A 16206-nucleotide genomic window follows, 5' to 3' on the forward strand; every position below is an offset into this window, starting at 1 on the left:
AAAGACCCCCTAAGTTTATTCTTACCAGCTTAGGTTAAAACTTCCCCAAGGCACAGATTTCTTTCTTGCCTTGGGAACCAGCTTAGGTTAAAACCTGGTACGCTGCCACCACCAAGCGATTTAACAAAGAATCCGGGAAGAGACCACTTGCAGAAGTCTTCCCCCAAAATATCCCCCCAAACCCTTACACCCCCTTTCCTGGGGAGGCTTGAGAATAAACAAGATGAGCATAAACCAGCCTTGGATTTTTAAGACCCTAAAAACCCAACCAGATTCTTAAAAAACAGAACTTTATTAGAAGAACAAAACTAAGATAAAAGAAACACTCTGTAAGATTAGAATGGAAGATAATCTCACAGGCAGTCAGATTCAGAACATAGAGAATCCCTCTAGGCAAAACCTTAAGTTACAAAAACACAAAAACAGGAATACACATTCCCTCCAGCACAGCGAATTTACAAGCCAAAACAAAGAAAACCTAACGCATTTTCTAGCTAGATTACTTACTAACTTTACAGGAGTTGAAGGGCTTGCATCCTTGGTCTGTTCCCAGCAAAGGTATCACACAGACAGACAAAAGCCTTCCCCCCCGCCCACCTCCAGACTTGAAAGTATCTTGTCCCCTCATTGGTCATTTTGGGTCAGGTGCCAGCGAGGTTACCTTAGCTTCTTAACCCTTTACAGGTGAAAGGATTTTGCCTCTGGCCAGGAGGGATTGTATAGCACTGTATACAGAAAAGTGGTTACCCTTCCCTTTATATTTATGACACGCCCTGCAAATCACAGATAGGGTGAAACACTGGCTGTGATTTCTTCCTGGAGCTCTAGGAGAAAACAGAGTTAATAAGACACATCTCCAAATATACTACAACTTGTATAAAGACTAACAATATTTTCCCACATCTCAAGGATGATTTTAGCCAGTTGATTCTGGGAAGCTTTCATGGGAGAGTGCATCAGCCACTTTGTTAGAAGCTCCTGAAATGTGTTGTGTGTCGAAATCAACATCTTGGAGAGCTAAACTCCACCAAAGAAGTTTTTTGTTATTTCCCTTGGCGGCATGAAGCCACTGTAGCGAAGCATGGTCGGTTTGCAGGTGGAAACGCCGTTCCCAAATGTATTGGTGTAGCTTTTCCAGAGCGTAGACAATGGTGCAACATTCCTTTTCACTGATTGACCAGTGGCTTTCCCTCTCAGACAGCTTCTTGCTGAGAAACATGACAGGATGGAATTCTTGATTTAGTCCTTCCTGCATTAAGACTGCTTCCACACCACGCTCGGACGCATCTGTGGTTACTAGGAAAGGTTTGTCAAAGTCTGGGGCCCTTAGCACAGGGTCAGATATGAGTTTCGCTTTAAGCTGGTTAAAGGCCTTCTGACACTCTTCAGTCCACTCAACTGCATTTGGCTGTTTCTTTTTGGTTAGGTCTGTCAGTGGGGCAGCGATTTGTCTGTATTGTGGTACAAATCGCCTGTAATATCCGGCCAAGCCTAAGGAGGATTGGACCTGTTTCTTTGACTTTGGGACAGGCCACTTTTGGATAGCATCCACTTTGGCCTGTATGGGGTTGATAGTTCCTTGACACACCTAGTGCCCATCTTTTAAAAAGGGAAGGAGGAGGATCCTGGGAACTACAGGCCAGTCAGCCTCACCTCAGTCCCTGGGAAAATCATGGAGCAGGTCCTCAAGGAATCAATTCTGAAGCACTTAGAGGAGAGGAAAGTGATCAGGAACAGTCAGCATGGATTCACCAAGGGCAGGTCATGCCTGACTAATCTAATTGCCTTCTATGACGAGATAATGGGCTCTGTGGATGAAGGGAAAGCAGTAGACGTGTTGTTCCTTGACTTCAGCAAAGCTTTTGACACTGTCTCCCACAGTATTCTTGCCAGCAAGTTAAAGAAGTATGGGCTGGATGAATGGACTATAAGGTGGAGAGAACGCTGGCTAGATTGTCAGGCTCAATGGGTAGTGATCAATGGCTCCATGTCTAGTTGGCAGCCGGTATCAAGTGGAGTGCCCCAAGGGTCGGTCCTGGGGCCGGTTTTGTTCAATATCTTCATAAATGATCTGGAGGATGGTGTGGATTGCATCCTCAGCAAGTTTGCAGATGACACTAAACTGGGAGGAGAAGTAGATACGCTGGAGGATAGGGATAGGATACAGAGGGACCAAGACAAATTGTAGGATTGGGCCAAAAGAAATCTGATGAGGTTCAACAAGGACAAGTGCAGAGTCCTGCACTTAGGACGGAAGAATCCAATGCACCACTACAGACTAGGGACCGAATGGCTCGGCAGCAGTTCTGCAGAAAAGGACCTAGGGGTTACAGTGGATGAGAACCTGGATATGAGTCAACAGTGTGCCCTTGTTGCCAAGAAGGCCAATGGCATTTTGGGCTGTATAAGTAGGGGCATTGCCAGCAGATCGAGGGACGTGATCGTTCCCCCCTATTCGGCACTGGTGAGGCCTCATCTGGAGTACTGTGTCCAGTTTTGGGCCCCACACTACAAGAAGGATGTGGAAAAATTGGAAAGAGTCCAGCGGAGGGCAACAAAAATAATTAGGGGACTGGAACACATGACTTATGAGGAGAGGCTGACGGAACTAGGGATGTTTAGTCTACGGAAGAGAAGAATGAGGTAGGATTTGATAGCTGCTTTCAACTACCTGAAAGGGGGTTCCAAAGAGGATGGCTCTAGACTGTTCTCAGTGGTAGCAGATGACAGAACAAGGAGTAATGGTCTCAAGTTGCAGTGGGGGAGATTTAGGTTGGATATTAGGAAAAACTTTTTCACTAGGAGGGTGGTGAAACACTGGAATGCGTTACCTAGGGAAGTGGTGGAATCTCCTTCCTTAGAAGTTTTTAAGGTCAGGCTTGATAAAGCCCTGGCTGGGATGATTTAATTGGGGATCGGTCCTGCTCTGAGCGGGGGTTGGATTAGATGACCTCCTGTTGTCCCTTCCAACCCTGATATTCTATGGTTCTATAAGGTAAGTCACTCTGTTTAGGCCTATTTGACACTTCTTAGCCTTAACATTAGTCCTGCCTCCCTTATGCGCTTGAAGACTTTTTGTAGCTATTCCAGGTGTTCTGCCCAGGAATCCGAAAATATGGCCACATTGTCAAGGTAGGTGACTGCATATTCTCCCAATCCTGCTAGGAGACCATCTACAAGTTTTTGGAAGGTGGCGGGTGCATTCCGCAGCCCAAAAGGGAGCACATTAAATTCATACAGCCCAGCATGTATGATGAAGGCTGACGTTTCCTTGGCAGATTCATCTAGCGGTACCTGCCAATACCCCTTGGTTAAGTCCAAGGTAGAGATGCACAGGGCCCGTCCCAGTTTCTCCAATAGTTCATCTGTGCGTGCCATTGGATAGTTGTCTGGGCGAGTTACAGCATTTAAGCTTATGGTAGTCCATACAAAAATGTATCTCCCAATCTGGTTTGGGAACTAGAACCACTGGAGATGCCCAAGCACTGCCAGAGGGGCGGATTACACCCATCTGTAGCATATCCTGGACCTCCTGTTCTATAGCAGTTTTAGCTTGAGGAGACACCCGGTAAGGTTGGGCTCTAATTCGGTGAGCATTACCTGTGTCAATGGAGTGGTATGCCCATTCAGTCAGTCCTGGGGTGGCTGAGAACATTGGCTTGTAGCGAGTGCACAGCTCCTTGATCTGCTGTCGCTGCCTACACCCAAGGGTCATGGAGAGGTTCACCTCTTCCACGCCACCAGCATTTTTCCCTTCATAGTAGACACCTTCAGGCCACTCAGCGTCATCTCCCTGGGCTGTAAACTGACAAACCTTTAATTCTCTGGAATAAAAGAGCTTTAGAGAATTAATATGGTACACCTTAGGCTTTCGGTGGGAGGTGGGGAATGCTATGAGATAATTAACAGCTCCCAGGTGCTCTTGGACCATGAATGGCCCTTCTCACAACGCTTCCATTTTATGGGCCTGGAGCAATGGCTAAAGAGGTTCGGAGGGTGTTTTGTAGGTTGGTTACAAAGTCCAGAATGTTACTTCCTAGAGAAGGCGTAAACCCCTCCCATTGCTGCTTCACCAACTATAATGGCCCCTTAACCTCACGGCCACATACAAGTTCAAATGGTGAAAACTCTAAACCGGGATGTGGTACAGCTCTGTAGGCAAAGAGCAACTGCTGCAACACTAGGTCCCAATCATTGGAGTGCTCATTTATGAATTTAAGTATCATGGCCCCCAAAGTTCCATTAAACTTCTCTACCAGGCCATTTGTTTGATGGCGGTAAGAGGTGGCAACCAAGTAATTCACCCCATGAGCTTCCCAAAGGCTTTCCATGGTTCCTGCCAGGAAATTAGTTCCTGCATCTGTAAGGATGTCGGAGGGCCAACCTACCCTGGCAAAAATGTCTGTCAGTGCCTGGCACACACTTTTAGCCCTGGTGTTGCTTAGAGCTACTGCTTCCGGCCATTGGGTGGCAAAATCCATGAAAGTCAGTATGTACTGCTTTCCTCTTGGGGTCTTTTTCGGAAAAGGACCCAGAATATCCACAGCTACTCACTGAAATGGAACCTCAATGATGGGGAGTGGCTTGAGAGGGCCTTTGACCTGGTCTTCGGGTTGTCCCATTCTTTGGCACACCTCAAAAGACTGAATGTAGGTAGAAACATCCTTGCCCATTCCCTCTCAGTGGAATCACTTTCCCAAATAGTCTTTGGTTCTGTTCACCCCAGAATGGCCACAGAATGGCCATAGGATGATCGTGGGCTAAACTTAAGAGCTTTATCTGGTACTTAGTTGGAACTACCAACTGTCTCTGAGGATGCAAGTCTTCCTGGTGTCCACCAGAAAGAATTTCCTTGTATAAAAGTCCTTTTTCTACAACAAACCTGGATCGATTAGAAGAGCTGAGAGGCGGTGGGTTGCTCCGTGCCACAGTCCAAGCTCTCTGGAGGCTTTCATCTGCTTCCTGTTCGGTCTGGAACTGTTCCCTTGATGCTGGAGACATCAGTTCCTCATTGGATTGTGAACCTGGGCTTGGTCCCTCTGGAAGCGATGCAGGTGATGGGACTGTTTCCGTTGACTGTGAACCGCTCTCTGCTGGTGCACTAAGTTAGGGTTCAGGCTTCGGCTGAGCCTCTTGTGTAGGGTTATCTGCTGCCAGTGCAGGTTTGGTGGGGCCCTCTGGTATTGGGGTTGCAAGCACTGGATTCAGTGCTGGCAATGGTTCTGGTTGTTCTGCCGGTTCCAGTTCTGGGACTGGCTCTGTCTGGGTCTCTGTGACTGGATTCACTACTGCTGTTGCAGATGTTGGCATGGGGTCCGGTTCTATCACCTCTGACTGGGTCCTGGTAGAATTCTCCAGAACAGAGTTTGGTGTGACAGCTTGCTTAGCCTGGCTGCGGGTGACCATTCCCACCCTCTTGGCTAGCTTCACATGATTGTCCAAGTCTTCCCCCAACAGCATGGGGATGGGATAATCATAGACTGCAAAAGTCCACGTTCCTGAGCAGCCCTTGTACTGGACCGGCAACTTGGCCGTAGACAAGTCAAAAGAGTTTGACTTGAAGACCTAGTTGAATAGTCACTAGGACCTCTGGGTCGATTAAATTGGGATCCTCTAAGGAAGCGTGGATAGCCGACATTTGTGCTCCAGTGTCCTTTCACGCTGTAACCTTCTTCCCTCCCACACTCACAGTTTCCCTCCGATCTGAGGGTATCTGGGAGGCATCTGGGCCTGAGGACCTTTGGTGGGACCCCGGTGTAATGAACTGTAATCTGTTGGGGTTCTTGGGGCAGTTGGCCTTTACATGCCCCGGCTCGTTACATTTAAAACATTGCCCAGCTGACTGGTCACTGGGGCAAGGTGGGTTGCTGGAGAACGGTGTGGTGAGACGATAAGGTGTCTGGGGTTTTTCTTGGGGTGTAGTCGGCGCTTTGGGTTGCTCCCGGTAGTAGGGTGTGGTCTGAGGGTGTCCCTTCTGGTACTGCTCAAACTGCGACCAGCGTTGTTTCTCTCTCTTCCCTCCACCCATTTTGTTCTGGTTTGCCCTGCCTCTCTGGCGGTCTGGGACTGCTCGTATTGATCAGCATAAGAAGCTGAGTCCATTTTCTTATCCCATAAATGCTGTTTTATGTCATCCTTGGACATATTCAGGAATTGCTCCTGTATGATCAAATCCCGCATTCCTCCAAAGCTAGTTACATCCCATCCTTTGAGCCATTTATCAAACAGATCTGTCATCTGGTTTACATAAGCCACATTACTTAGTCCAGGCCCTCTCTTAAGGGCTCTAAATTTTACTCTGTAAGTTTCAGGTGTAACTTGAAATTGTTTTAAAACCAAATCCTTGAATTTATCATAGACAGAAGCCTCATCAATAGGCATCTTGTTGAATATGTCCAGAGCTCTTCCAGTCAATTTTGCGACCAATGTGGTCATCTTGTGAGCGTCAGAAATTGTATGGAGTGTGCACAGTCTCTTAGAGGTGAGAAAATATTCAGCAATATCACTGGATTCATCATACTTTGGACATAGTCGCTCTCATTTGTGGATTGTTGGGAAGGATTGTTAGGGTTATTCGGTATATTCTGCAGAGCCCTTGCCTTCTCTATCTCCAGTGCATACTTCCTCTCCTTTTCCCTCTCCTCCATTTCTTTTTCCTCCATAGCTCTCCTGTGGGCAGCCTCTTGGGTAGCATCTTCTGTCTTTGCCCTGGCTTTTTCTCTTTCTTTTTCCTCCATAGCTCTCCTGTGGGCAGCCTCTTGGGTAGCATCTTCTGTCTTTGCCCTGGCTTTTTCTTTCTCTATATCGAGTCATTTTAATTCGACCAGTCTCTGGTGTTTCTTTTCTTTCTCTTCTGCTTCCAGTCTGGTTATCTCCAGTTTCTGTTGGTCATTGATTTCTGTCATCTTAGCCCCTCTGTTCTTAACTTAGCTATACTGGCTTGTAAAATTTGCCAGTAACTGTGCTGTAACCTGATACCTTTGTCTCTGATAGCTGTTCCCAGCCTACAGAAAAATCCTTTTGTTAAAACCACTAATACCTCTGCCTCCAGGCAAAGAGACAGAAAAAACTAACTGCTTTCAATTAAAAAAACAAAACAAAAACAACCTCTTCAAGTCTGTGCTTTTGGTTCAAAATTATCTCTAGTTCAAAATGATCCCACCTCTCTGCCACCATGTCAAGGTTCCCTCCCCACTCTAGAGTACAGATGTGGGGACCCACATGAAAGACCCCCTAAGCTTATTCTTACCAGCTTAGGTTAAAACTTCCCCAAGGCACAGATTTCTTTCTTGCCTTGGGAACCAGCTTAGGTTAAAACCTGGTATGCTGCCACCACCAAGCGATTTAACAAAGAATCTGGGAAGAGACCACTTGCAGAAATCTTCCCCCAAAATATCCCCCCAAGCCCTTACACCCCCTTTCCTGGGGAGGCTTGAGAATAAACAAGATGAGCACAAACTAGCCTTGGATTTTTAAGACCCTAAAAACCCAACCAGATTCTTAAAAAAACCAGAACTTTATTAGAAGAACAAAACTAAGATAAAAGAAACACTCTGTAAAATTAGAATGGAAGATAACCTTACAGGCAGTCAGATTCAGAACATAGAGAATCCCTCTAGGCAAAACCTTAAGTTACAAAAAGACACAAAAACAGGAATACACATTCCCTCCAGCACAGCGAATTTACAAGCCAAAACAAAGAAAACCTAACGCATTTTCTAGCTAGATTACTTTACAGGAGTTGAAGGGCTTGTATCCTTGATCTGTTCCTGGCAAAGGTATCACACAGACAGACAAAAGCCTCCCCCCCCGCCCACCTCCAGACTTGAAAGTATCCTGTCCCCTCATTGGTCATTTTGGGTCAGGTGCCAGTAAGGTTACCTTAGCTTCTTAACCCTTTACAGGTGAAAGGATTTTGCCTCTGGCCAGAAGGGACTGTATAGCACTGTATACAGAAAGGTGGTTACCCTTTCCTTTATATTTATGACAGTTATACACTTTATTGCTTATATAGGCTAAGCTGTATACCGAATAAGAGCAGCATATTAAACTGCTAGGATATGTGTGCCACCATAAAGATTCCTCTACCTGCAGCACCAAATGGGAACTCTGAGGGGTGAATTTTTCTCTCACTTACACAGTGGAAATCAGGCTTTCAGGTTTTCTGATTTTCACCAAAATCAATAGGGTTCTTCCCTCTGATGGCTACAGCATTCCCTGAAATGTTGGAATTGATTGGCTATGCGGCACCACAACCCTTGAAACCAAAGTTTATGTGATTTCTAAGGACCCAGCAGGATTGTCTGCTGAAGCAGGTGTGGGAGTGGCAGGAATGCAATCTCTGTCTTGAACCTGAATGTCCTGGCCTCGTAGAGCACCACCCTCTGAGGATCCCAACGTGCTTTCCAGGCCTGAGGGAATCCACCCTGCCATCCATGTAGGTGGGGGAAGGGATAGCTCAGTGGTTTCAGCATTGGCCTGCTAAACCCAGATTGTGAGTTCAATCCTTGAGGGGGCCATTTAGGGATCTGGGGCAAAAATTGTTTGGGGATTGGTCCTGCTTTGAGCAGGGGGTAGAACTAGATGACCTCCTGAGGTCCTTTCCAATCCTGATATTCTATGATTCTAGGCCAACAGGAGATAGGAAAATAAGATTCATTACAGACAGTTCCTGCTACTTTGAGCCCCTCCTGCTCCTCAGTCTGTCCCTGATCTCCCCACCACTCAGACTTGCAATCTCCATGTTGCCTTTTACTCCATCATGTCACCTAGGGCTAGGCTGCTATTAAATCCTCTCTGTTCTCCATTCCCACCCCTCAACCTCTGCTCCCTGCCTTGGTCATCTCTTCATTTGACTCCTGCAGCCCTCTCCTCTCTGGCCTCAGTGCCTCTCCTCTTGCTCCCCTCAGCTTAGCTAAAATGCTGCTGCTAAAATTACCTTCTTCCCTTGCCACTCTGCTCATGCCACTCATTTTTTTTAGATCCCTGCACTGCCCTCGCTGACACTCCTGCATCAAGGTCAGACTTCTCTTCACCTGTTAGGCCCTATCCAGCTCCACTCCCTCCTGCATCTCCTCATGCTCCCTCCCTCACTCACCCAAGCCTCTCTCCTTACCACCCCTTTGTATCCTCCTCATCACCTCTATACCCCCTTCTGTGCAGAAGTCTGTCCGTAGTCCCATATGTCATGTGACTGCACCTCCTCCTTTTACACCCTCCTCCCTGGAGCTCACCACTTCCAACAGTGCCTCTGGAGAGATTCTTACATACATTGTTACAGACAAGCAAGAAGAAATGCCAGAGAGTTGAGTGTAAGCTGAGTCACCTAATATTTCTCTCAATTTCTTTTAATTTATAATATGGTGCCTCAATTTTAATGAATAATATTAATATTTTTGTTGCTCATTAGGAATACATGCTTCTTGACAGATAAAGAGAAAAATATGGTTCCTGCCCTGAGGAGGTTAGAAAATAAATTATATTGATACTCCAATGAATAACAACAAATCATAGTGAAGTAGGAAAGCAAGAGAAATAACAGAAAACAAGGGAAAGGGAATAATATTCTTGCAGGAGCATTATTTTATTATTTATATACAACAGTTCTTAATCAATGCTCAGAAGGTTGGTTCCCAGGTATTTTGCTACTATATATGGCCCAAACAGAAATGATTTACGGCGATTTTGTTCAATTGTTTCTTTTAGAAATGGTAATGGATTAACCTAGGCAGCATATATGGTTGATTATACTCTGGGTCCTAATTTGGACAAATTTAAATCCTTCTGTTCTAATATTATGAAGGTATTTTTTATTTGATTACAATCGCTCTCAGAGAACCAAATCAGAGTAAGGACCCATTGGACTAGGCACAGTACAAATACACATAAAGACAGCGTCCCTGCCTTGAACAGCTTGCATAATATTTAAATTTGAAGATCCATGGGTGAAATCCTGGTCTCATTGACGTCAGTGTGAATTTTGCCATTGACTTCTATTGGACCAAAAATTCAATAGCTCCAACCCTGCAGTACCTTGTTCAAGTAAAACTCCCATAGTCTTCAATGTGTCTGTGGAAGGAGACTGCCCAATTGGGTCCTATGAGACATTTTAAATGTTAGGGGGTTGAATCCTGCTCCCATTTAAGTCAATGGTAAACAAGTGGAAAGAACCAGCAAACCAGCCTGGCTGGGGTTTTATATTTTCCTCTTGCATCTTTTACCCTGTCTTTTTAACAGTGGAACGTCTTGGCTGAGAGAAATCAGACAATGCTCAGTATCATAACCCTCTGCTGTCCTACTTGACCACTGAGACAGATCTGGTACATACATCAGGGTCTAAGCAGGAGTCCTTGCCTGGATCCATTAAGAAAATAGATGAGAAAGAAAAGGTAAACTTCCAGCAGAAATGCCCATTTAGAGAGATTTTTTACAGATCTTAACATTTGTTCTTAGTCTTGTCTGTTATCAAAAAGCTTCTCTGCAAATCCTCTATCCATACCTGCAACTTCCCAGTTTGTCCTATGGTTAACCTCTGTGACTGTTACAAAAAAAGGAGATACCAGTGGTATATATTCATTCTCACTGTCAACTCTGAAATGGACTGGAAGTCTTGAAACTGGATACTTCATCCTCAAAGCCTAAAATTGAAGTTGCATATTACTATTTAGTTAAATTTAAAATAAGATTGTGTTGCTTCTTTAATTCACTCATTAAACATTGAAGCCTCACCTTTATGGGGGTGTCTATCCCATTCAGATGAACAAAGGTTAACGGGTCTGAGAGCTCAATTAGCCCACCCTGATGCACCCTGGAGGATCTGTCAGAGTTGATTTGTTATTAGACCAAGCTGGGGATAAGTAGATAAAAGAAGGAACTGAAAGCTAGCAGGGAGGATCTCAGACAGAGAAACCAGGAGAGAAAAGGTAGTGAGTTCCCTCTGTCTGGAAAGGGCATGGGGAAAGCAGATGGAAAAATCTACACGGATGGAATTAATCCCAGCGGTGGACCCTGTAAAGGCAGCACGGCACAGAGGAGTCCTGAAGGAGCGGTGCTCAAGCAGAGAAAGGAGAAGCTGGGAGGGCCTAGAGAAAAGCTAGAGGCCTGGTTAAACAGAGGAGAGGCTGTGTTACACCCAGGCTGCTGGGAAGCAGCACAGTGGGAATCAGAGATAGGATGTGGCCCAGGGAAATAGCAGAATGGCTGAAGAAGACCTAGGTACTTAAGACAGGGTCCTCTAGGCCAGAACACAGAGTTGAAGGTGGGCTTGAGTTCTCCAATCAGCCCTGAAGAAGGCATGTACAATCCTGATCCAAGGACTGTTTAGCCCAGGGTAGAGCCGAAGATGGAGCCTCAAGAAAGAGCTAAATAGTAGCCCAAGAGGGGGCAAAAGGATAATTTGTATTACAACCATTTTGGACTTTCAGTTGTACTTTTGTTACACCAGAAGGGGTGCAATTAAAATGTAACTTGGCCAGAGCGTGAATTGTGAGATGAGACCACCACAGGACCAGAATGACTGTTGGCAGGGGAGCACTAGAGCAGAAAGAGCTGCTACATCATGCCCAGCTAGGAGGGGGAGTGTTAACAGAGAGTCAGCTCTTCCACACTCACATACCTACAATGATGAGCTGGGATGTCTCCTTAAGAGTCAGATTTTTTGCCCCTGTTTCATCCATACAATTCTTACTAAAGTCAGGAGGGTTGCCTAGACATAGCTAAGGGCAGAATTCAGTCTTAATAAACATTTATTTTCAAGCTTGTCTTGTTACAGTTCTCACCTTCTCCTTGCAATCTGAGAAAGCAACAAAAGAGGAAAGTTTCTTGTTGTCATCGCAGTTACATTCTGCTCGAGTTGACTTGTTAGCACACTGCTTGTAGGCTCCAGAATTCTGTAGATGGGACATAAAAACAGTTTAACTCACTTTCTTACCTACATTCTGAAAACTTTTTTTTTGTTTGTTTTTTTTAAAAGAAAGAACATGGGTAAACAAATGCAATTACTTATCTGGATTTATTGGAGAGATCTAAATTGTAAATGTGTCATTTGCTGGAGACCAATCTGGGTATTAGAGAAGGTCAAAATTCAGAATTTCAATTCTGTGGGAAATTCTGAGGTTGCAAAATATGGTTCCATCTCATATGGTTTTGAAAAAAATCAAAAACTCAGAATTTTCCCTGAAATGCAATATTCCAAAAATATTTAATTAATGTTTAATTTCATCTTAACCATATCATTTTGACTTTTATGTTACAATATATGAACTAGAGCTGGTCAGGAAGCAGAATTTAAATCTTTTAAATGTTTTTGAGTTTGGGGAAAAAAATTTTTGTTCTATACTAGGACAAAAAGCCAAAAATTTTTCACAAAACTGAAATCCTGTGATATTTTGTTTCAGAAACATTGAAAAAATGAGTTACTTACCTGAGCCATAACTGTTGTTCTTAGAGATGTGGGGGCAGATGTGCATTCCACTCAGATGTGCACATTCCCAGTGTGCTGAAGACAGAGAACTTTGTGCATGTGCTCTCATGCCTTTTTCTGGCCTCTCCCAAGGCTATTTAAGAATGGAACTACCCTGACCCTCCTCAGTTCCTTCGCACTGGAAGGGAGAGAGAATATGCCATGGAATACCCATCTGCATCCACATCTCAAAGAACAGTTACAGTCCAGTAACTAACTGAGTTGCAGACATGTATTTTGCTCACTTGACTCACAAGCAGTAACAGAAGGGGGTGGGACTCAGAGACTATTTAAACAGCAACTGCAGAACTGACTTTCCAAAATTTGTATCTAGCCTAGATGCAGTCATAATAGGGTAGCATAGTGTAGTGTTTGGTAAAGGTATGCACAGAAGACCAGGTAGTGACCCAGCAAATGTCCAATATGGAAATGTCACTAACAACCACGACTGAAGCCACTTGGTTTCTTGTCGAATGAGCCAATATCCTTTGTGAAGATGTGGCCCATTGAGGGGCCTTGGCAAAGAATCCTCTCTTCTTTGAAAAGAACTCTCATCTCAGGCCTGACAAACTTACTAGACCAAACACGTCTAGAAGAGCATTTATCCATAGGGATAACCTGCAAGGCATTTACAGATAGCTTGTAACTAGACCAATAATCACTGAGAGAAGTATGTATGGGTAATATTTAAGGAAAATGTAACTATATGGAAAGTATGCTTTATGGTCTTGGAGTGAAGTTAGTTACCAAGGGATAATATGTCTTCGTGAAGGCAAATTCAAACAGGTGGGAGCTTTCACCCCTCCCTTGCTAGCCAATGATCAATGGAAAATCATCAGAGACAATGGTAAACAATTGAAACCACCTAGATGTAAAAAGGAACATTACAACAGACAGGGGATCACATTGCCTATGAGTAGAGACAAAAGACTATTTCAGTATAACACAGATTAGGAAGAGGCACTGTGGATTCATTCACTGAGGAAACATCTTGTAGAGCTGGGGTGTTTTCATGAAAGACTGGATCCTGGTTCTTGTAAAGCCAGCCAGTTTTGAACACTGGCGTTTTCTGGCAATTTATCTATAATTTTAGACATGGCGTTCCAATTTAGGAAGGCATATTTCAATAACAGTGCCTGCTGATTACCAATGTGCATCTGTAATGACAAGGTAGAATAAATATTCCTTCCCATTAAATCTAGCCCTTTGGACGCCTTATCTTCAGGCATCAGCTTGAATCTCTCTCATCTCAACCTCCCATTTGCAGCTATTATGAGGAGAAAGTTTGGGGTGGAATGGGAGTAGAAGCTCTCAAAGCCTTGCTTAGGGACATAATATTGCTTATCCATATGCTTCGTGTGTTTCAAAAGAGCTTCATTTATAGGGAGAGCTCCTGCAGCTAATGATTGGAGAATGTCCATCAATTTATGGGTATGCTCCTGAACAAACTCTGTGTAAATGCCCAAGGCTGTAGACATTTGCCTCAGCAGATCCTGATAAGACTTACAGTCTTGAGCAACACGAGAAGACAAATATGACGTGGAATCATCCAGTGAGGAAGGAAGAGGAGCAGTGGAATCTCCTGTGGCAAAACTTGCTCCTGCAATATTGGTTCAGACTATAATAACTCAGAGGGAGCATGAGTCTCCAGTCTAGCTGAGTTGGGAAGTGGGACAATAGGAGGGTTCAGTGACTTTGCTCTGCAATGAGCAGAGGATCGGGTCCCTGAAGATTGAGAAGCTTCCCAAAGGTCATCCTCACTGTAGTAGAGAGGAGACTAATGAGCTCTTCTGGGCTTGTTCAGCACTAACTAGGCACACCTGTAAGGCTTGCTGTGCCTGGAAGGGAGGAGCTTAAAAGGGGAAAACAAGAGAAAGACATTATAAAAAACTTGAAGTGGAGTCTGGTGGGAACTCAGGGGAGCCACATGGGGCCCAAGCCCCTACCCCTACTGTGGGAATGGTGCTGGTTCCGGTAACAATAGTGATTCCCTGGAGGCCTCAAAGACTTTCAAGATTGGTACTTGGAGGACAGAGAGAGGCAGTAGAGGACCTTGAGCTCGAACGCAAGGAATCTTCCAAATAGTCTGATGACAAGAGAGGAGTCGCCCCTGTGGAGTCAGCAAGCGCCCAAACTTGACTGAGGTTCAAAACGTGGGCCACACTGGTATTGAAGATGGTATGGTAACCAGCACCTTGAGTACCGGTAGGGATACTGAGGCTGCACAAACAGTTGGCACTGGAACGAATGTTAGCATTGAACCTGCAGATCTGGTCCGCACTGAAACTGCACAAGGCAACATTGCCATCAATGCCAAAGGGATCTCTTTGTACCAATAAAAGGGACTGATTTTGCCTCTGCACACTGATTTTTAAGCAGTGCTGAAGGCATCACCAACAACAGAGCACAATCTGAGATCAGTTCAGGCAGTCCTGACGCTGCAGAAGAAACCACCACAGCTGAATGCTTATATTAAAGGAGAGCCAGAGACAGAGAAGCAGAGCAAATCTGAAGCTGCTCAATAAGCCCACAGAAGAGGGAAAGATAACAGGACATTTTTCTTTACTTTGCTGTTTTAACTCTTCCAGGGCTGGAGCTAGGAAACAAAAGCAAAGACATCCTAGGAACAACTTGGGTTAGCCCTAAAAGAAATAATCACCCAAAGCAGTGCAGACCAAAGCAAGTTCATTTTCATCATCTGAGTCAGATGCCACCTGCAGAAGGTTGATTTTCTTTTTTGGTGGTTTGGATTCTGTAGTTTCTGCATCAGAGTGTTGCAGCATTATCTCCCATAAATGTAAACAAACTTGTTTGTCTGAGTAATTGGCTGAACAAGCAGTAGGACTGGGTGGAGTTATAGGGTCTAAAGTTTTGCATTGTTTCGTTTTTGAATGTAGTTATATAACAAAAAAAATCTACATATATAAATTGCACTTACACGATAAAGAGATTGCACTACAATACTTGTATGAGGTGTATGAAAAATACTATTTCTTTTGTTTGCCATTTTTACAGTGCAAATATTTGTAATAAAAAAATAATATAAGTGAGCACTGTCAACTTTGTATACTGTGTTGTACTTGAAATCAATATATTGGAAAATGTGGAGAAACATCCAAAAATATTTAATAAATTTCAATTGGCATTCTATTGTTTAACAGTGTGATTAACTCAAAATAATTAATCGCGATTAATTATTTTGAGTTAATCGTGTGAGTTAACTGATTAAATCGACAGCCCTAATTTATAGTATGGGATACAAACATTACAAGATTAATGCATGAAGCAATTAACAAGCATTTTAGAGTCTAAACACAGCCTTACAAATTTAACACCCGTCTTGAATAATGCTAACACACACGTAAGTTGGTCTGGATTCCAGCTATGAATTTGTCAGTGCTCAGCTGGCACCTAGAGCCTTGGCAAGAGCTGGCACCAGTGCTACCAGCATCACACTAACTAACTAACTAGTAAGAGTACTACTACTATTATCTATAACTATTTAGCATTCACAAAGAAGCCACTGAGACACCAAAATGTGACCATGCTGAATGCTATGACTCAAGCTGTGGGGAGTGTCACCCTTAAATAGCTTTGAGAAGGACCAAAAGGAGGTGTGAGGTGCATGTGCCGCCTGACAGGTACTGCTCAGCAAAGTTCTCCCTTTTTGGTGTGCTGGACGCATGCACACCTGAGTGGAATACATCTGTGCAACCACTTGAAGAAGAGAGTAGTGTTTCCAAAAC

At 44.2% G+C, this 16206-nt stretch overlaps 1 protein-coding gene across 1 annotated transcript in view; it reads right to left on the minus strand.

Annotated features, from left to right (window-relative positions):
- Positions 1 to 16206, minus strand: part of CATSPERB (catsper channel auxiliary subunit beta) — a 101605-nt gene that overhangs the window by 12201 nt on the left and 73198 nt on the right. Inside the window, exons 22-23 of the mRNA XM_073350352.1 lie at positions 11778 to 11888; positions 10499 to 10637 (exon numbers count right to left, since the gene is read on the minus strand). Coding sequence (XP_073206453.1) covers positions 10499 to 10637; positions 11778 to 11888 — 250 coding nt within the window. The remainder of the gene's footprint in view (positions 1 to 10498; positions 10638 to 11777; positions 11889 to 16206) is intronic.

Source organism: Lepidochelys kempii, chromosome 6 (genome assembly GCF_965140285.1).
Source record: "Lepidochelys kempii isolate rLepKem1 chromosome 6, rLepKem1.hap1, whole genome shotgun sequence".
NCBI classification, from domain to species: Eukaryota; Metazoa; Chordata; order Testudines; family Cheloniidae; genus Lepidochelys; species Lepidochelys kempii.